The following is a 20,645-nucleotide window of genomic DNA, read 5'->3' on the forward strand; positions in this document are numbered from 1 at the left end:
AAGAAATTGCTTCAATATGAAGATGACAAATAGGTTATCAATAATGTTCTCACCCATAGAATCCTTTCTGCTTTAATAAACAACCATAAGAACTGTGCAACTGTAAGATGTAATGTAACTCAAATTGAAAATGTCTATAATAGGCATAGATTAATTTTGGAAAGCAACCTAATAGCTATTGCCTTAGTTACCAAAGAAGTTATTACTGATCTACCAGTAGGTTAATTTTATGGAAACCTTTACCAACTAAAAATAATCTTAGAATAACAAACCAAGCTTCTTTCACCAGTCTTCCTGGTGCATGTATTGCAGCCATCATACACATAATGCAGACTTCTTCCCTGTTTTCGACTGAAAAAGTACAAGAAAAAGTAACTAATGGAGACAATTAACTATATGTGCGAGAATGTGCTAGATTGTTTCCACATCATTTTAATGTCATCATACAATTTGAAAAGGAAAATGAGGCTTTAACTGTATTGCATTAGATATGTTTCATTTCGATACTTATTTATTTATGCTCTAGGGTCAAAAGAAACCATAGAGTTTTCAAATACAGAACTAAAAATTATGTACAAACTCAGAGCCTTATCGCACCATGACATTATAGAGACATAGTGACACATTAGTCCTGTTACTGACTCAGCCTTCTGTTGTTATCCTTTGGGAGATTGTTTTGAAAGTGTACTATTAAAGGAATAAAGGGTTCAGAGTCAGAAAAGAATAGTTTAGATCAGACCTGCAAAACTTGGCAGTAAGAAGGGGCCAGAATTAAAATAGGCTAAGGTTTCTGAGGTAAAAAGGGGGCCTCAGGGCATTGGCAGGAAGAAGCCTAGTGACATGTGCACTTATGGTGATTTGAGGTGGTAAGTGGACAGTCAGTGGGCATTGTTTGGGTGACACACTTCTCCACCTCCTTTTCCAGCCCTGTTTCAGAGTCTCTCTGTCGTATTCTCTCACTCAGTAATGCACACATACACACACAAACATGCCTGGTAAGGTATGAGGAAAAGAGTTTTACAGTTTTAAAAAAGTATTTATTTCATTAGCTCTTGCTTGCTTGCTGTTTCTTCTTAACTTCAGACTTACTAAGCGGCAGATGAAAGCAAGCATTGGGATAGATGAGGCAGATAGATCAGTAGCTGCTGGCTTCATCTGCCAGTGATTAGTTAAGTATGAACTTAACTAGAAATCTGATCAGGAATAAAAAACACAAGGGAAAAAAGGCTTGAACTGTTCTGGACGGTTCTCATTGATAGGAACAATATACAGTGGCCCCTTGGTATCTGCTGGGGTTTGGTTCCAGGACCCCCCATGGATACCAAAATCCATGGATACAATGGATAGTAAAATGGTGTCCCTTATATCTAACAGGAAAATCAAGGTTTGCTTTTGGGAATTTATATAGTTTTAAAAATATTTTCAACCCGTAGATGCTTGAATGCATGGATACAGAGGGCTGACTGTACTGCATGAGGATGGACTTTCTCTACTGTGATGCTAAAGTTGCAGAACAAGCACCTTGTGGAGGTCTGATTCCAGAGTTAAGTTAAAACATGGCTTTTTATCAGAGGCCTTGACATCTATCTAATGATTTTGCCCAAATCTGTACAGTGACATCACTTTAAACAGTTCTTGTTTTTTTTCAATTCTAAATCAATTTAATTTAGGAATTTAGACTAGATATTGAGCAACTGTCAGGAGCTGGATGGTTGCACCCCCCCCCAAGGGATTATAGAGAGCTGTCCCTACATTTCCTGTTACTGAAAAAAATACCCCAAATTCCTCCTAGGGGGAATGAAAAGCAATCTTACCACATTTTCAGTCCCACTGGCCTTTTTTTTTTTTTTTTAATGGAAGCAAAACTCTTATTGGTAGCCTATGTTTTCCTAAGGGGATTTTAGAGGCAAGAATACTTTCCCTACACTCTTGCATAATTTGGGAGATGAGTGCTAGAGGCCCTGGACCTCAAAAGCATTCTTGGAGGCTGCATGCAGTCTCATATTCCTGCTCAACATATCATGTATAAAAATATTTAAACCCAATGTGCAGTTGGCAACTGGGGAGAGAAAGAAGAAACCAATTAGGAAGTATGAAAATTTGAGGGTGCTACTGTACTTCAGAAGGAGAGCTCTTGGCCACCCATTGAGAGTCTCTAGGTCTGGATGCCTGGTTTCAGAACTGTGCTAGACAAATAACTTTCTCCTAATTTTAAAGATCTCATCTTTTCATGTTACTACTTTTTTCTTTTCTAGTTTTGTATAACCTTTAATTTCTCCTCCTAAAGCTACAGCTTCAAGCACTTTATTTTAAAACCTCCTCAGCCTTCTCCCTGGGCTAATCTTTGATCTGGACACTTCCAGAACTTCACCTCAGAGAGCTAGAAGAAAATCTTTTCTGGCCTCCATTTCCATCTAGATGAAGCTGCTCTTCAGATTTCTGTTTGGAGTTAGAAGTTAGGATTAAAGTAGGCGTGTGGAATGAAATATACCAGCACCAGTATCTATTGAAATGGCTATCACATGTTTTTTAATGTACAATTTCACCATTAACATGCCATTAGAGAAAGATTCATCAGTCGTGACTAAAAAGTCTACCCAATTAAAAGTTAAGCAGAAATTTTAGATATTGTATATCTGTTTGTCCATACATTTTTATCTTACAAACCAAATAATTTATTATTTATGTGTATTTTGCATGTTTATTTGTGAATAATGAATTATATAATTAAAAGTGATCATAATGATTAATCAATGATTGATCAAATTCAATAAGGAAAATGAAAATGATAAACAACCCTTCACACTATATTATGCCAGTTTTACAGCCGTAGGAAAAGAGAACATTAAAGGCTAAATACCATAAAGGAACACACAAGTGTCATAATATTAGGTGATTAGTAAACAGATTAGATTATAGAATATTTTTAATGCTGAATTCATCTGCAAAAACCTACCTCAGTCCTACATTTTATAAGCAAATTCTTGTAATTTTTTTTAAAAGACCAGAACTCAGGCAAGCTAGAATTTAAAATACAGCTCAACAGCAGTGGTGTTACTTAAGATTATGTAGTGCTTTAATAATTCAAAAGTAAAATCTGTCTGGACACTGAATCATCAGACACGTACATTTTCTGCATCTCAAGAGAGTGTACTGTGCCCTCCACTGAGCTTCCAGACAGAAGATTATGTCTTGTTTGCTGCTCACAAAAGAAGGCTGACCTAAGGTGAACCCAGCTAAATGTAAGACACATTTCAAGCTGCTATGTGTAAATTGGAAGTAATTTAAAAAGAAAATATGTAAGAATCCTAGTATTTGAGGGAGGCCAAAATGAAGCATTGCTGTTGCCAGAAAATGACCTCTTCTCAAAATATCTGCAACATCAGTACTTACACACTGCATCTCAGTTTTAGGTTGGTGAATCCGTTTTTAAAAAAATACTTAGGCATTTTGTAGCTGCTATGACAATAAACAGCAAATTTACTTCTACAGGAGTAAGTACTGCTTTTTTTCCTACACATATACTCAAACAATTGGCATCTATTATACAAAAGTCCTTTTGATCAATGGCTATCTCCCTACCTGATGTCTTTTATGGAAAATTGGTTTACTCTGTTAATGAGATTTGTATGTGTATGTGCCTTCATGTCACCTGTCACCTTATGGCAACCCCATTTATTTCTTAGGTAATGAATATTCAGCTGTGGTTTTGCCATTTGCCTTCAGAATGTCATTTCCTTTCACTGGTTGTTTTGGGTTGAATAGTAAGTAGTCAACCTATCTTTAATAGCGTGCTTTACTTCTTATTTAATATAAAAATAAAAATTATGAAAAAAAGGTTATCATGCTTACTAGATGGAACTGTTTGATGCCCATCAGGTTTTTACTAGTTAAGAAACTGATAAAGAACTCTGTGTTTTTGCTGTTTCTTTTCTTATATCACAATATATTTTCTGTATTGCTGAATGTACCTTAATTTTTATTTAACTCTTTATTAGTTCCTGAGCCTTTCAATGCTCTTGACATCAATAATTCTCAAGCCAACTTTTTTTTTAAACAAAACAAAACATTATTCTTATTATTATTATGGAACAGATAAGTAGTAGTTTGGATGACTACATTAAATACAAAAAATGTGAAACTGGCCTCTAAGTTTTAATTAGTCCCAACAAGAACAAAAATAGTGTATTTGTATTACCTGAAAAATGTTCCTACAAAGAGAGATACTACTTAACATGCCGAAAACTAAGGAGCGATGAGGCCTTAACTCAACAGGAGCCATTTTCAATCCAGCATAAAAACGTGGTAATGGTTCTTTTTTATTTCCTTCTAAAACAAAGACCTAGCAATATATTCCATGTGTTCCCACAGGCCATGCCTGGGAAAATAAGGGACCTTGTATAAAGCTCTGGCAACCTATCTGAACAAGCAGCATAGAAAGATCTCATGGCCTAGAGGAATAACAAGTGCACAATCAAATTCAGTCATCAGGATGGTTTACTTATACTCTTGAATATGCTGTATTCTAAAGTGAAGTCTCTTTTCATTATCTGTTTGTTTGAAATGCCTTTAAAACTGTTTTTAATAGAGTATGGTTTTAGTATATCACATTTTTTCCCTTTTCTTATAATTATGATTAATTATAGGTGCTTTAATTAGTGTTATAAAGCCATCTTGGGTCCCATAGTGAACATCATATAAATAAAATTTAAAAATGGTTTTTCCTCTGTGAATGACTGCTTGTTCACGCAAAACAGTCTTTGGTTCATGATAAATTGATATTTTCCAATGAGATTAAGTATGCAAGCATACATCACTTAACAAAGTAGATGTATTCCTGGATTTCTTTAACAGAAAATTTGGTACCAGCAGCAAAAATAGCATGGAAACAATAGGGATACATTCCTATACTACAACAAAGAAGAGCATTTCAATTTGTTTCAGGAAACTTTATTTAAAACTAACACATGTCTGAAATGAAACAATCAGGCCAGGTAACCCTTGCATAAGAAAACTAAAACATTTTGAACCTTCTGGAGACCAGCTGAAGGCTTCTTCCAGAATGCATCCAAGTATGACTTTTTTTACTTTCACCAAGTTCCACAACTTTTCCTTATGATAAACTTAGTTTATGACGAAGAATGCTTACAATGTGGTGTTATACCTTATCATTTGGATACCTTATTTTTGATATAGCTATAAATAATTAGTATACCTTATTTTTATATAACTACCATGGCCCAGAAAATGAGACAGCTGGGTTAAAATATAAAACCTCACATCGTGGCAGGACATTTTATGCCAAGCTTATGATTTTCAAATTTTATAATTCTATCTATCTGTGTGTGTGAGAGAGAGAGAGGGGGGGGGGAGTTATTTTAAAACTGCTGCTCTAGATGTGTAGCCATTTTTGAATCACTTGCACAAATGCCAGAGTGGTTATTAATACTGTTAATGACTCCAGCCATAATCTAATGGTCCTGGAGTACTACAAACAGTGTTCACTAGCAGGCTTTTATTATTAGTTATTTTCCCTGATGGTATAATCACCTGATAGTATAACTATCTATCAAAGTGATACGTAGGATGGAAACAAAGGACTCGCACTATGAAAAGGTTTATATAGCTATCATACACACACAGTTGTGGGAATCATAAATGCTTTCTTTTAAAGGATCCTACCCTCGTTAGTGAACAGTGACAAGGAGTCTGTAATTCACAAGAACCTGTGTGAGGGATGAAGCAAAGGATAAAATGTCTCTGTGAGAAATAAGTACTACCCAAATCCAATGAGATCTTGATCTTTTTATCATTAATATTTGGTGATAATATTTGGAGATAAGAAAGGCAAACAGTGAACAAATTGGGGGAACTCAGTCTAGATTTGATGGTATTTCACTATGAAGTACCAATGGACAGCAGTGCTAAAATGTGGGGAAACATCATACTCAAAGTTTGTACTGGAGCGTTACTCTAGATGCTACTGTAGGGAAAGTCTATTTCTACGATTCAAACAGCACAACTACACCCTACATACAATTCACCTACATACAAACTACACCCTTACGCCTTGCAGAAATATTTTGATTAAGTGGAGGCTGGATGTGTGTATGAGAGAGGGAGAGACAATGAGAGTGCACACACAAGACAGTGAGCACAGACTCCAATTAAAGATTAATAAAGTCTGGCTCTCTTTAACTACCTTGTTTTCATTTGAGAAAGTTCTAAATTCTATTTGGGGCAGAATAGGATGTGTCAACATAAGGGGGGAAAATCATACTCACATTAAACCTGGCGGGATCTGTTAAGATAATGTATTGCCAATTCAGCAGCAAAACCACTTCTTTTAGCTTTCAATTCAGCTTAAGAAAACTTGCGGGTTACTCCAGAGCTTTCAGTGTAACCTCGGTGTTTTTGAAGTGTGGACAGCTGGATCAGGTTAGATTCAGAGTGATCCAGTTGTTCACATGTCATAAACACCCTGTGGGATGGACTGATATTGGCAGGTGTTGCCATTTTCTGCCTCCCCTTACTGATCATTTCTATACCGCTTATCAGTGCACTTAAGCACTATCTAAGCAGTTTACAAAGTGTAAGCTAATTGCCCCCAACAATCTGTGTACTCATTTTAGCAACCTCGGAAGGATGCAAGCCTGAGTCAAGCTTGAGTCCTTTTGCTGGTATTGAACTCACAACATTATGGTTTGTGAGTGAGTGGCTGCAGTATAGTCATTTAATCACTGTGCCACAAGGGCTCCTGGTTTTATGCTACCATAAACATACAGATCATGTCTGATTTTGGAAACCAATCAGAGTCAAACTTGATTACTACTTGAATGTGAGACCATCAAGGAATACCAGGGATTTCCAGGTAGGGCTAGGAAAGAATCCTAGAAGTGATGCATAGCCAATCAGAGATGACAATACTGGACTAAATGGAGGAATGGTCTAACCAGGAACCACAAAATAAAGTTACTGCACTCTGAAACCAATTTATATATCATGGCTCCACTATGCAGAATCTGGCATTTGTAGTTTGTTGAGGAACTTGGAATTATCTGGTATGAAGCCCTAGCACTACAGTTCAGGTGAACAGACTAGAGTTCTCTAGCAGAGAATTCTAAATTCCCCATGAAACTAAAAATACTAGGATTTGTTGGATGAATCCATGGGAGTTAAAGGGGCACCAAACTGCTATAAATCGGCAGTTTGGAAACAGTGTATGAGGCAGCCTGCTATGTTCCTAACATAACAAATAAATGAAAATGAACAAATAGCCCTATAACAAAGAAAGGCACACAATCTTAAAAACAAGAACTTTGTAAAACATTCGGAAGGGTTGTTTAAAATGCCTTTACAAAAATCTGTGACAGTGGGTAGAGATACATCAGCATATATTTTACCTGGAAAACAGGTTGTAAGATGTTCCATTAGAGCTTCTTGTGTGACTTGTTTTCGTGCCGAATTCATTGCAGAGATGGCCAAACAAAGGATTTCCCCAAGTGGAATAAACTGTGACTGACTGATGGGAGACATACTGATGGGTGATACATCACCTGCAGAAAGAAAAGGGACTTTCAGGCAAGTACTTTGCTCATCTGTCACAAAGTTAGAATGACTCTATGGAGACAAAGTGGTGGTTCCATCATGATTTTACTATCCATCCATCCATCCATCCATCTCCTTATTTATACTTTGCTTTTCCCCCAGACTGGGACTCAACGTGGGATTCATGGAAGACAGAAAATTACAATAAAAATGCATGTAGTTTAAAACATACCAAAGTTCTAACAATAGAATTAAAAGTATTTTTTAAAAAAAGATTAAAAGTATCACATCACTATAAAAAGCCCTTCTTTTGCTGACAATTCCCAAATCCCTGCTGAAATAGAAATGTTTTCACCTGCCACTGAAAAAAAAATAGCAAAAGAGCCATCCTAACTTCTCCCAAAGAGAGAATTCCAGTCTGGCAGCAGCAACCAAGAAAGCCCTCTCCCACATTCCTACCAAACATGTCTGTGAAGGCAGTGTTCCTCCCCTGAAGAACCTCCCCTGAAGATCTTAGATCTCAGGATCATGTGGGAAAATTTGGTTTTTCAGATAACCTGGAATTGAGCTATATATATATTGTAACCAACATTTTAAACAGTACCCAGAAATAGATTGGCAACCAGTAATGCTGTTCCAACAGAGAAGTTGTGTGATCCCTGTATCCAGCCCTCATCAACAATCTAGCTGCAGTTATTTGGACCAGTTGAAGTTTCCAAATACACTTCAATGGCAGCTGTGTGTATGGTGTGTTACAGCTCTGTGTACGGTGTACAGTAACTAAGGCATGTGTCAGCAGACCTGAGTCAGATGTCACAAGGAATTGGTGCAGCTGGCACACCAGCTTGAAGTGTGGAAAATCTCTCATGGCTACCACACAAAACTTAGTATCCAGCTTCAGGCTGAATCCAGGAATATCTAAATTCAGAAGAAAACTAGAATCTGGAATGGCAACTGTGAAGGAATCAGATAAGATCCTCAAGTGTAAAGACACATAATTAAAGGACCAAGTCAGAATCATCTATGCTGTAGTACTTCCAAACTTTTTTGAATGTTTGTGAAAGTTGGACAGTGGAGAAAGCTGATAGGAAGGGAATCAACACATTTCAACAGATACAGTATTATGGACCATAAAAAAACACCCAACAAATGGATCCTAATGCAAATCAAGCCCAAACCTTCACTGGATGCCAAAATAACTAAACTGAAACTATCATACTGTAGAGAAATTGTGAGAGATGACAGACTCACTGGAAAAAAATGATAATGTTCAATAAAGACAAAAGCATAAGAAACTAGGAAGACAAGATTATAGATGGATTGATTCAAGAAAGGAGGCCCTGCGATTGCAAGATTTGAGCAAGATAATGAATGATCAGGACCTCTTGGAGGTCTCTCATTCATAAAGGTACAATAAGTCAAAGTCATCTTAGTCCAAAACACACTGCAAGAATAATCCAGTTTGAGACCACTTTAACTGTGCTGGTTCAATGCTAGGGAATTTGGGGAACTGTAGTTTTGTGAGACATTTAGCCTTCTCTGTCAGAGAGCTATGGTGCCACAATAAACTATAATTCCTAGGGATCCCTAACACTGAGCCAGGGAAGTTAAAGAGGTCTCAAACTAAATTATTCCTGCAGTGTCTTTTGGACTCTTGAAGGCAAGTAACAATAACAAAAGCAAAACTGGAGTCAATTGTTTAATTGGTTTTTACAAGGAAGCATTCTCATTTCATACAAATGATCTGTGCAACATTTATTTACATTTGCTTATCTAGGGACATACTGAGGAAGGTTTTATTGAGTACTCAAATTTACTCATGTGTAAGTCTAGAAATTTTAGTCAGCAAACTGACACCAAAAAATCTGATTTGTCTTATCCACAGGTCAATGCATGTATTGTATTTTAATTTTTATTTTTAAAAAGACCCATAATCCCCTTCTATGAGGAGAGTGGCAAAAGACAAGAACTTAGGCCCGAAACAGACAGGCAGATGGGGACAGTTTCTGGCCACTCTGGGGCATGGTGTTTTCATCGACGCACCCCCCCCCCGAGTGCCCGGGGCTCCTATATGGGGCCACAGCAGGAGGCACCTTCGTGGCTGTGACATGTGTTTGCTGTGGCCCCAGGGTAATTGAGCTGGGAGCAGCTTCTGGCCATTTCTTCCTGCCTGTCTGTTTCACCCCTCAGTCTACCCTGGGAGCACCTAAAAGAAGCACCGACCCCTCTACTCTCTTCGATACAGATACCTCTGACCTTTTTGGATGCCTGGTTGGGATAAAGGCAGCAGCAGCAGCTATTTGGTATTTCCCCTTAAAAGAACACCGAGAGGAATCAGACTTTGAAGGATTTTAATAAGATATTTGTGCTTGTTTGTCAGCCTTTTTGGATTAAAATCGTGCAAAGTTAAAGTTAAAGGCTATAATCAATGCTGATGTGGTCACCATTTTCTTTGCTTTGCCTTTTCATCCTTTTTGACATGTGTTTTCTTAGTCCCATCTGTGCTTGGTCTCCTCACCCATACAAGTTGTGCACACATGATTTACTGTACTTCTCTCTTCATCCATCCAGCCTTTAGGATGAGCACAAACAGTTATGTGTGCAGGAATTTTGTAAGTTCGTTGGCACTGTTTTCTTTTGCTTCTTCCTTTACATCCTGTGTTGTGTGCCTTTAAGTTTTACCCTCAATTTACAAGTGGGTCATATCAAAATCCATAATTTTGGTCCCACACCCTTCCCTTATATGTAAGTACAGTGGACCCTTGCCTTACGCGGGGGATCCGTTACAGACCACCCCCCGCGTAAGGCGAATTCCGCCTATGCCTGAGCCCCATTCACTTGAATGGGGCTCGTGTGCGCAGTGGCATGCGCGCGCCATGGGCGCGCACCCCATTCATCTGAATGGGATGCGCTGCCCCTTGCACCCCGTATGTTCAAAGCCACGTATAACGTGGGAACACTCTATAAATGCGGTTGACTTATAATCGAGTACCTATAGTATTTTCAAAGAGAGAAGAGGATTCAAGTGTGGCACTGTGTAGGCCAGGGGTTATCAGCCTTTTTGCCTTGTGGAGATCTTATTTCTATAGGGGAGCCCCTAAGATGCCTAGCCTATATCTTACAAGTTAATGGTGTTTAGGCATATATATAAGAATATATTTGGATTCTTTAATTTCACTCAATTTTTATTTCTTTCACTTTCCTGTAGTGGCTACAGAGCACCTGTGAAGTGCACGCAGAGGCCTAAGAGCTCCTCCAGAGAACAGGTTGGGAACCCCTAGTGTAGGCAATATCTCTGTCTGATCTTATATCAAACTCATTGCCTGTTTTTCTTTATAAAGCAAGCACAACCTTCCCCATCATTTCTCAAACAAAGCAGGAATGTTTTCGTAAAGACATATTCCACATGTGTAGGCCACCTGTTTTCCACATGCTGCTCTAGACTGGATTGGAGCTACGGTGTTAATGAATATAAACACATAGGACAGGAACTACTACTGAATTGAACATATTCATTACAGTAGGCTTATGGGTATAACCTAGTGTGCTGGGCATCTAGCATAGGAGTGCCTGTGTTAGACTGCTGAAGTGAAACAATAAAAAGATTTTCTGTACTGCACTGTTGCCTTTGGTTGTGTGACTGAGTATGCACCTAATATTTTCTAGTCAAATTAAAGCATTTTGTACTAATAAACTGCATTTTATATGTCTCTGCATACTTAGAAACTATTTTGATTTTGCCACTCTAAACACTTAACATTGGTTATAAAGTCAAAAGGAAAGTCAAATACTTGTGTTAGCCTAAACTGCTCCTGCTTCCTAAAAGCCTATCATAATTCACTCCTTTTAATTCCTTTAAGAATTAGTAGCTCTTCTTTATCATGATAGGGCAATCCCCACTCATCTTCACTGCTGCTGCCAGAGTTAATTCTATAGGACTCTACAGATGCCTATAACCTGTCCAACAGATAATATGTGCCTCTTTCTCTAAAAGCAAAATGTATTACTAAAATTCACAAAAATAACAATAAAACAATGGCAATTCCTCTTGCTTTTACCTACAGAGGTACTAATTTGCTGTATATTATCTCAAATACCCCTTGAGACTAAGAAATTATGCATTCATTGTGCAATTTAGGTAAACAACTTTTGAAATGTTCATGGGAGGAAAGCTTTGATTTTTCAACTTAATCATCACAATGGACATGTTTTTCAGAATTTTAAAGAAATATTTGCTATAGTCTTTGAAGGAAAAGACCAATTTCAAAAATTGCAATTTTGAACTTAAAAAGTTTGGCTTCTAAATACTACAATGCTTGGGTAGAAGTGGAAAAATCAACCATATGGCTCCCATTAACTTGTATGAATATGCTGCCTTTTGAAATTACCTTACGATACTCAACTTACAAATGTTTACGTTCCAAATTAAAGGGTAAGCTATGAACTATGCGGAAAATACTTTTGCAACTATTTTGTTTTAAGACCCAACAGTTTCCTCAACACTGCTGCAAAGAAAGAATCACACTGAAATTAAAATACAGACTTCTTGATGTTTTCTTACTATGTTATGTAAGTTATCAGAAGATCTCCACTATATAGAACTTACTTGAGAAGACATGATGCTTCTAGATACCAAAAAACTCAAAACAGAACCATATTTTAATGACAAAGTTATTGTGCAATACCCTAGTGATCCTGCATCACTATCCCATTTTGTAGATGAGAAAAAGCAGATGAAGTCTACAGTACATGCAGAGTATATACAGATGGTTGTGAATCTCCACATAGACATTTATCTGCTTAATCACTTGTTTTATGAATTACTACATTAAATATTATGTACTTAAAATATATGATCTTGAGAAACTGCAACATGCACATAAGACCAAGTGTATTCCTGGAATCTGTAGCATTGAAAATATTATCCATTAGAGGTTTTGCAGGGGGTGACAATACAGTGAAGCCCTATGGGCTAGCCATCCACGGATTAGAGCATCCGCAGATGGACCTGTCCCATTATCGCCAACAACAGTGTGTGCATGCAGTCATGCTGATGTGGCCATGCACACATTGGTGTCCACTGACTCTAATGGGACTTGACGTCCTGTGTTATTTAGTATCCGCGGGGAAGGGTGAAGCCGAACCCCCACCAATACAGAGGGCCAATTGTACCAAACTGTGTGATTCAGAGAGACCATGAAGAACTTAATGATGTAATTGGGGTGAAGTGTTCCACTACTTTATGGCAAGCATGGAAAGCACATTTGGGCCTACTGATCTCCTAGGCAGTTATGCTGCACTTTGGAGCTGTTCACACTGCTCTTACCCAAGTTGCAAGGTATAGGAGGAGGATTATGGTTGTTTCTCTAGTACTGGGCTTCCAAACCACTAAGAACGGACGGCAGGCTTTTTTTTTTATACGTATAGGATATCCACAGACAGTTCACACTGAACAGTGGAAGATATCATTCAGGAACTCCCAGGGCTAACGAGTGATGCAAACAATAAAAGCAAAAGTTTTGAACTGCTCCTCATAGACAGCATTATTTGCAGTTAGAAATAACACTATTCCTGGGTTTCTGTTCCTGGCTGCTAAACTTTGTACCATGAAATCATGCTGAAATTGATCTACCAGTGCCTGGCCATGAACTTGTGCTTGCTTTTGCCTCCTAGAACTTCCTTGCCTATTTGTTCCTTAGGATGCTGAATATGTACTATTCATCAGCTTTGGATTGTCATCTGGGCAGTGATTGGGTGAGAGGAGGATGATAAAGAAGGATAGCCATGTCCACTCGTAGCTGTCCTATTTCATTTTGATTGTTTAAATTGTTTTAATAGTTTAACTATTGTAACTGTTATTGTGTTTTATTATTATGTAATGGTGGTGGCTGTAAGGGAACAGTATAATGTGACTATTGTAATATTGTTAATTGTTTTATTGTTTCTGTTGTAATCCGCCTTGATTCCTCCGGGAAAAGGCAGAATATAAATAAATTATCATCCTCCTCCTCCTCCTCCACCTCCTCAACAGCTTTATGTTTCTTCCCGGCATAACTAGATTTTCACCTTGGCACTTCTTTTGACTCTCTTTCTAGATTCTCCCTTTCTGTCTGTCTACCTAGGAGGAAGACTATCACAAGCCCTTGATCTAAACAGAAAACTCAGTAGCAAAATATAAACAGATTGGTTGAGATTTTGTTGTTGTTCAGCTGTTGTTGTTTTTTGTCTACTGTAAAACAGCTGTACACTGCAAATGACTGAAACAGGATTGTGTTGATTAAAACTTTTGATATGGCCATGTTGTAAAATATCTTCTTTTATAAGTCTAGCAATAACAACAATACTGATGCTAATAATAATAAGAATAACTACCACCACTCTCACTAAAATATCCTATCTATGAAGGAATGAGCAAAGTCACCTGAGTATTCCTTGCGTAAGAAAACCCTATGAAATTCATGGGGTTGGCACATACACATATAGATAAGGCTTAATAAACAATTGTGCTCAAAGTTTATGTTAATTTATCAATAAATGTTTTACAATACCCTGGTGTTTGGCTATCAGTACCAGAAAATGTATTCTTATGTAGATTTTAATTGCTTCCTAACTGTAATTGGTGCATCCTATCTGGAGGGGGAAATTGAAACAGTCTAAGAAAGTAATTTATGAAATCCCCCAAGAGATATTTTGAGTTAAAGTTATGTTAAAAAGCATGAACAGTTCAGCAACTCTGACTAAAGACCTTGCCAACTGATTTTAACTGATAATAAACAGATCAATTTATTTTTCAGTTCTTCTGCAAACAATTCATCAGAAAGTTTAAATGGTTTATGACCAAACTCAAAATGTTCATGTTTGAAGAAATTAGGTCTTTTAAAGCTTTTTCAAATCTAATCACTTTTTAAAAAATTCAATCTACTTATGTCATCTTCCAAGGATTCTATTTGATCTCCATACTGCATATGTTCCCCTTTTGCAATTCTCTTGATTTTTAAAATAAAACAAACCCAATTCTGATTAAAAGCCTTTTCAGTATCTCAAATAGCAACCCAGCTATGAGATCTCACACTATGATGGCAACAGAATATTATGATTTCTGTGTGTCTCCATGTGTGCATTTCCACAGACAGAGTGGAAATATAATTATTATGAGTGGAATCTGTGCCAACATGTTATGGTGTGGACTGCTTTTCTGAAACCTGTCCCCTTACAGGTTACTCTACTGCAGCACTACTGAAGGTGATGTGGTCCCTGGACCTGTGTCGGTCCTGAACTATCGACTGACTATCAGTCAGTAGAGTTTCCAAGACAGACAGAAATTGTTGTCATCCATGGACATACATAACAGTGCCCGTTCCAGGAACATGGGGGGAAATGCTTGGAAAGCATTGCTCTTGTCTATTCCCCACTGTTTTCCCATCCATCCCATCCCACTCACAAATACTTGGCTAGAATTTGAGGCCATGGAGCATGGTCAGATTTCACTAGGTAAGTTATTCCTTTGTTTTCTTTTTAAAAAATACTTCTGAAAACACTGGGAATTCTCTTCTTGGTATCTCCCCTCTTGTGCATTTTTCTGACACTCAGAAAATGAAGTTCACTATTAGTTTATATGGTGTGAACAGGAGGGCACATATCAAATGGGCTTCCATACCACAGGGAGAACTGATAAATATGATAATAGTCTGACAAAAAAGTTCTAACTTTTTTAAAGGGGGGGGATAGATAATAATAATAATAATAATAATAATAATAATAATAATAATTTATAGCCCACTTTTCCAGGGTAGATCAAAGTGGGTTACAACAAAGCAAAAGATATACAAAACAAAATACAAAACATACAATATAAACATCATAAAAACAGCTCATTACGTTTAAAAACACTATAAAAATCAGCAGCATAAAAAACCAGAAAAAACAGACTAGCTGAATGAAACCATTGTACAACAGGGGAGAACAGCATGAAATCAGGACACATGGGGGAAAGCTTGTTGGAAGAGAAAGGTCTTTAATTCCTTCCTATAGAGATCAAGAGAGATGACGGAGCGGAGCTCATCAGGAAGGGAGTTCCAGAGCTGTGGGGCCGAGATGGAAAACGCCCTTTGTGCAGTCAAGGTGTATTTTGACTTAGGAACCCTTAACAAATGCTTCCTGGCCGATCTGAGAGTGCAGGGCGGATTATATGGGGAGAAGCGGTCCTCCAAGTACCCTGGGCCCAAGCCATTTAGGGCTTTATAGGTCATAACCAACACCTTGTATTGCGCCCAGAAGCGAATAGGCAACCAATGTAGATCTTGCAGGATACATGTTATATGGCTGGTCCTGGAGCATCCAGTGACCAACCTTGCTGCCATATTCTGCACTAATTGCAGCTTCCGGGTATGGTACAAGGGTTGCCCCATGTAGAGCGCATTACAGAAATCCAACCGAGAGGTTACCAGAGCATGTACCACCCACAGTCTCGTGGGGAATTAAGTTTGATCATACTTTTTTTTTTGTCTCCCTAACATGAGTAACCCAAAAGAATAGTACAAAGCAGGCTACTCTTTTCTGTTTCCCAAACAACTTTCTTTATAAACTTCACTGCTTCAAGAGGTAGTATCTCTTACAGACCATGAAATTTTGAATTTTGACACTATCTGAATAGGCGCTTGAATAGTGCAGTAATAGCCGCTAACAGAAATGATAGAAAGGGGAAAAAATCTGGCTCATGATGTGAACACTCATCTATAATATCTCCTCTACTAGAGGATAAAAGATGCACATTCTTATAACATAGCTCAATAAGAAGATGTTGACCTTCTTGGTATGAAGAAAACAAAGGTCATCACATGGATTGAATAAATAAAATATAATAGATAACATTTGGGTTTTTAAAAACAAAGTAATTGTCAAATATTTTCAACATGAACATAAATCCAGTGCATCTAACAATTATTTACAAACCCACACAATATCAATGTCATAGACAATGTTTTGTGATGCTCTTACTTTTTAAAGAATGCATGCAAATCACAGGACTATAACAAACTAAATAAACAAACTAAACAAAGCATTGACCATTCATCAACCTATAAGCTAATTTATTTTCTTCAAAAATCAGAATGTATCGATGCACTCTTTCCCCCCCTTTATATCATGGAGTAGATAACATGTGTAAAGCTCTCCCATTTAAAAAATGGGCAAAAACTTTCCCAAATGGCAAGTTGCTACTCCTACAAGAGTGATTTACCTCTTAACATTCCCCAATCCACAATCACAATATCGAATACTGCCCCAAAATCAGCTGGAAAACCTGGAAGTTGAAACCAGAAGTAAGCTTCCAATAATTTCCAGATGCTACTCTGGGCTTATTTTCAGCTGAAAATGGGGTATTGTGGCCTAGCAAGGGTTGGTGGTGGCAGATATTACTCCCACAATTGGCTGCAGTCTCTGGACCATCTGAAGCTCCAGTGAGACAACCCAACCATTAACAATGCCATTAACTCAACATGGCTAAATCCAACATTTATCTTACCTAGAGTAAACCCAATTAAGTGAATAGGATTTGTTAGCCACAATCAAATGAAATCCCATTGATTTCAACCAATCTCATCTGCCTAGAACTAATCTTGGGTTTAACTCATAACTTCTAGAAAGGGGGGGGGGGGGACAACTTGTTTGTAATATTACGCCATTCTAGGATTATAAAACAACCAACAGTGCAGGCACAAATCACACAATACACTAAAAGAGCCTTTTTTATCCTCTTGTGGATATTGTTCCATGCTTTGAAAAAAATACAATACAGAGGTAAAAATACAGTGTAAAGGCATATGTCAGATTAATGTAGAAGTATAGTTTTGCACTCTCTCTCAGCCTCAGAGTCAGGCAATGGCAAACTCCCTTTGAAGAAACTTGCCAAGAAAACTCCATGATAGGCTTGCCTTAAGATTGCTGTAAATCAAAAATGACTTGAAGGCACACAACAACAACAACAGTTTTACAATGGATATACTTTGCCTTCACATTAGACTACAGGCAGGAACTCACTACATGTAAATTGATTACATTTAAATTGACCGCACTACAGTGCCTAGGTAAGCAGAGTAGATATTAACTCATCAACCAGGACTGCTAAAAACAAATCTCTTTAAGTTCACTGAAAAGGGCTTTAAAATTGTGTTTTCCCATTCATTAGCTTGCTGTAAAATCAGTAGTATGCTCAACACTTCTAGAACAGTAAGATTATCGACATTTTGCTTCTCCTGATGATGGGAAAAATAGTCCTCTGCAATGCTTCAGGATTCTGCAGCATCGTTTTCTGCTTGGCGCATACAGAAGGCCTGGATAACCTCACTTCTCACTATGATACCCAGAATCCTTTGTAAACTGAAATTAGTAATTGATCTGGGCTATGCTATACAACACTGTTCCAGGTTTTTCAGAGTGTTGAGTGCTTCATTCTTTGCTTCTGCAACTCAGCTTTTGGAAAACTGCCTAGTTGTACTTTGTATATGAAACCAAATAGCTGACATGGCAGAAAGAGCTCACTGCAGACATCATCATCACTGACTGGTTACAAATCTAAACCTCCATCACCCCAAACAAAGCTAAAATAAAAGGACTCTTAGATCTTGCTGAAAACCTAAGGTCTGAAATGACAGTACCTACACATAACCCGGAGAGAAAATTCACTTGCTAACCCTTCTATACCCAGATTCCTAACTGCTAAAAGCAACTGCCAAACACATGAACAGCACAGAATTCTGTGAATCAAAACTGCTGTGAAAGTCAGTTTGCTAAGGATTCAGAATAGATGAACAGGCCATTGCAGGCTCACTTCTCATCCTCCTATTCACTTTGTAATGCATATACCACAGAGAAAGCCTTGAAACCATTCCTGTAAGTTGGCAGAAAATATCAAACAGCTTCAGAGATGGAGAGCCAGTGAAAGTGCTGCTCCTCTTGCTCCTGACAAAGCAAGTAGCGTTCAGAATGAGGTCACTGTGTGAGGTTACTCTGAATGTGAGATTTGTATTTGCTTGGCTAGAGCCTGCTAAATATTGGGAACTGGGGGGTGGGGAGAGTAAATGCAGGCCGGGGCTTATAAGAAGCTGGACTGCAGCCATGAAAACATATTTTCTGTTCTGCGTAAGGGGGTTTGGGAGAATACAATACTGAACAGTTGGAAAACACACGTTCAGAGTCTGCAGATGCACAGAACAGTACATGGATACAGACGGAGGTTAGGGAAAACTATTTAGCAAGTAACAGCCAACAGTGATATGTAGCCAATGTGGCCACAGAACTGAATATTTCTCAGAATCATCAGCTCACACTGCACCTTGAAGAGTGTATGATTTTCATATTCATCAGTTTCCTGCTATCATTCTATACAAACCCTTCTGCACTACAGAAACTGGATTTATATCTTAGGGTTTAAAACACAGTTGGTTTTCCCCTCATGTAGTCTTTGTCCACAATGAGATACTAAAGTCCATATTATTAACCAGGAGGGAAGGGATCGCAACATTAAATTATTTTAAAGGAAAGAAGAATGTTAGAAAAGAAGTCCCTTTTAAGAAACAAGGAAAAGGAACTATCACAAAGCAATTTTTGTTGTTTTGTTTGCTTTCTTGTATTTAACTAATCTTTGCTTTCATGCAGTCACTGAAAGATACAGCCTTGAGAACACACTTGCCAAGTAAGTCCAAAGTGGGTTTGCTTAAATATTGGTAGTACAGTACTGCAAATCTCAGATTTAAAAGATGGTACATCTTAGAAGCTAAGCAGATACCAGGGGTTATGGGTTATATTTCAGAGGAAGGCACTGGTAAAAACCACTTCAGTATTCCTTGCTTAAGAAAACCCTATGAAATTCATGGGGCTGCTGTAATTTGACAAGTGATTTGAAGGCACATATGCACATACCCAACAAATCTGCCACAAAACAACATCAAGTCTATGATGTGCTAATGAACCACCAGAGGGAGCATTCCTTGTAGCCAAGATCTTTGAATGGGAATGTATAGCTGCTGCTCTTAGGAAATACTTAATTCTGTGCTTACTTGCTAGAAATTATCGAAGATTTTGGAGTAACACAACAAACATAGAGGTAGAATATATGCTATCTGCTTTACCTAGAGTTATTTCTAATCACTGACAGGATGTTCAGGAAAACATTTCTGAAGAAAGCCAAGCCTGTACTATATCCACGATTCTATCCAAAAAGAGAGAATGTAACAGATACATGTATTTATACTTATGTATAAGCCTAGAAATTATAGTCCTCAAACCTTTGAGTTGATTTATCTTTGGGTCGATGTAAGTACTGCATTTTATCCAAAAAAAAAAAAGAAGAAGAAGAAGAAAAAAGAAAGAAAGAAAGAAAGAAAGAAAGAAAGAAAGAAAGAAAGAAGAAGGGAACTATTCCCTTCTCTGGGTAGAGTGGCAAAAAGCAAGTGCTTAGTTCATCCCAGGAGCACCTAAAAGAAGCACCGATTCTCTGCTCTCTTCAAAGCAGCAACATTCCAGACCTTTTTTTTTTTTGAATGCCAGAAAAGGCAGGAAAATGGCGACATTGGCAACTCTTTGGTTCTTCTTGCAAAGGAGTGCCAAGAGGAATCAGGATTTGAAGGATATGAATAAGATATCTGTGTATGTTTGTCAGCTTTTCTGTGTTAAAATCAGACAAAGTTATCACATTAAAGGCTATAATCACTACAGTTGGCCCTCCACATTCACAGATTTTACTTTTGCGGGTCTGATTATTTGTGATTTTGGTTAATATGTTCTTTCTAGGAATTTCTAGGTCCTCCAGTGCAATTCTGCTGGATGTTGAGCATAGAGTTATGTTGGAGAACCTAGAGGTTTCTAGAGAAAACACGTCTTTAGCCATTTGTAGATCCTGCAACATGATTCTATGATCAACTTCTGGCAGATGCTGACCATGAAGTTGCACTGGAGGACGCAGAGATTCCTAGAAAGGTGTTCTCTCAGTAAAAAGAATAGTGTTTTTATTTGCGTTTTTTTCACATTCATGGAGGACCTTCACCCTTAACCACAGTGAATATGGTTCACCATTTTCTTTGCTTTGCCTTTTCATCCTT

At 37.8% G+C, this 20,645-nt stretch overlaps 1 protein-coding gene across 2 annotated transcripts in view; it reads right to left on the reverse strand.

Moving 5' to 3' along the window:
• The window catches only part of STOX2 (storkhead box 2), an 82,364-nt gene that overhangs the window by 16,693 nt on the left and 45,026 nt on the right, over nt 1-20,645 (reverse strand). For both annotated transcript variants that reach the window (XM_089525410.1, XM_089525411.1), the window contains exon 2: nt 7,404-7,556. In XM_089525410.1, the coding sequence (XP_089381536.1) occupies nt 7,404-7,556 (153 nt within the window). The remainder of the gene's footprint in view (nt 1-7,403; nt 7,557-20,645) is intronic.

Source organism: Sceloporus occidentalis, unplaced genomic scaffold, assembly GCF_023333645.1.
Source record: "Sceloporus occidentalis isolate IW3139 unplaced genomic scaffold, rSceOcc1.0.p SCAF_5, whole genome shotgun sequence".
Classification (NCBI taxonomy): domain Eukaryota; kingdom Metazoa; phylum Chordata; class Lepidosauria; order Squamata; family Phrynosomatidae; genus Sceloporus; species Sceloporus occidentalis.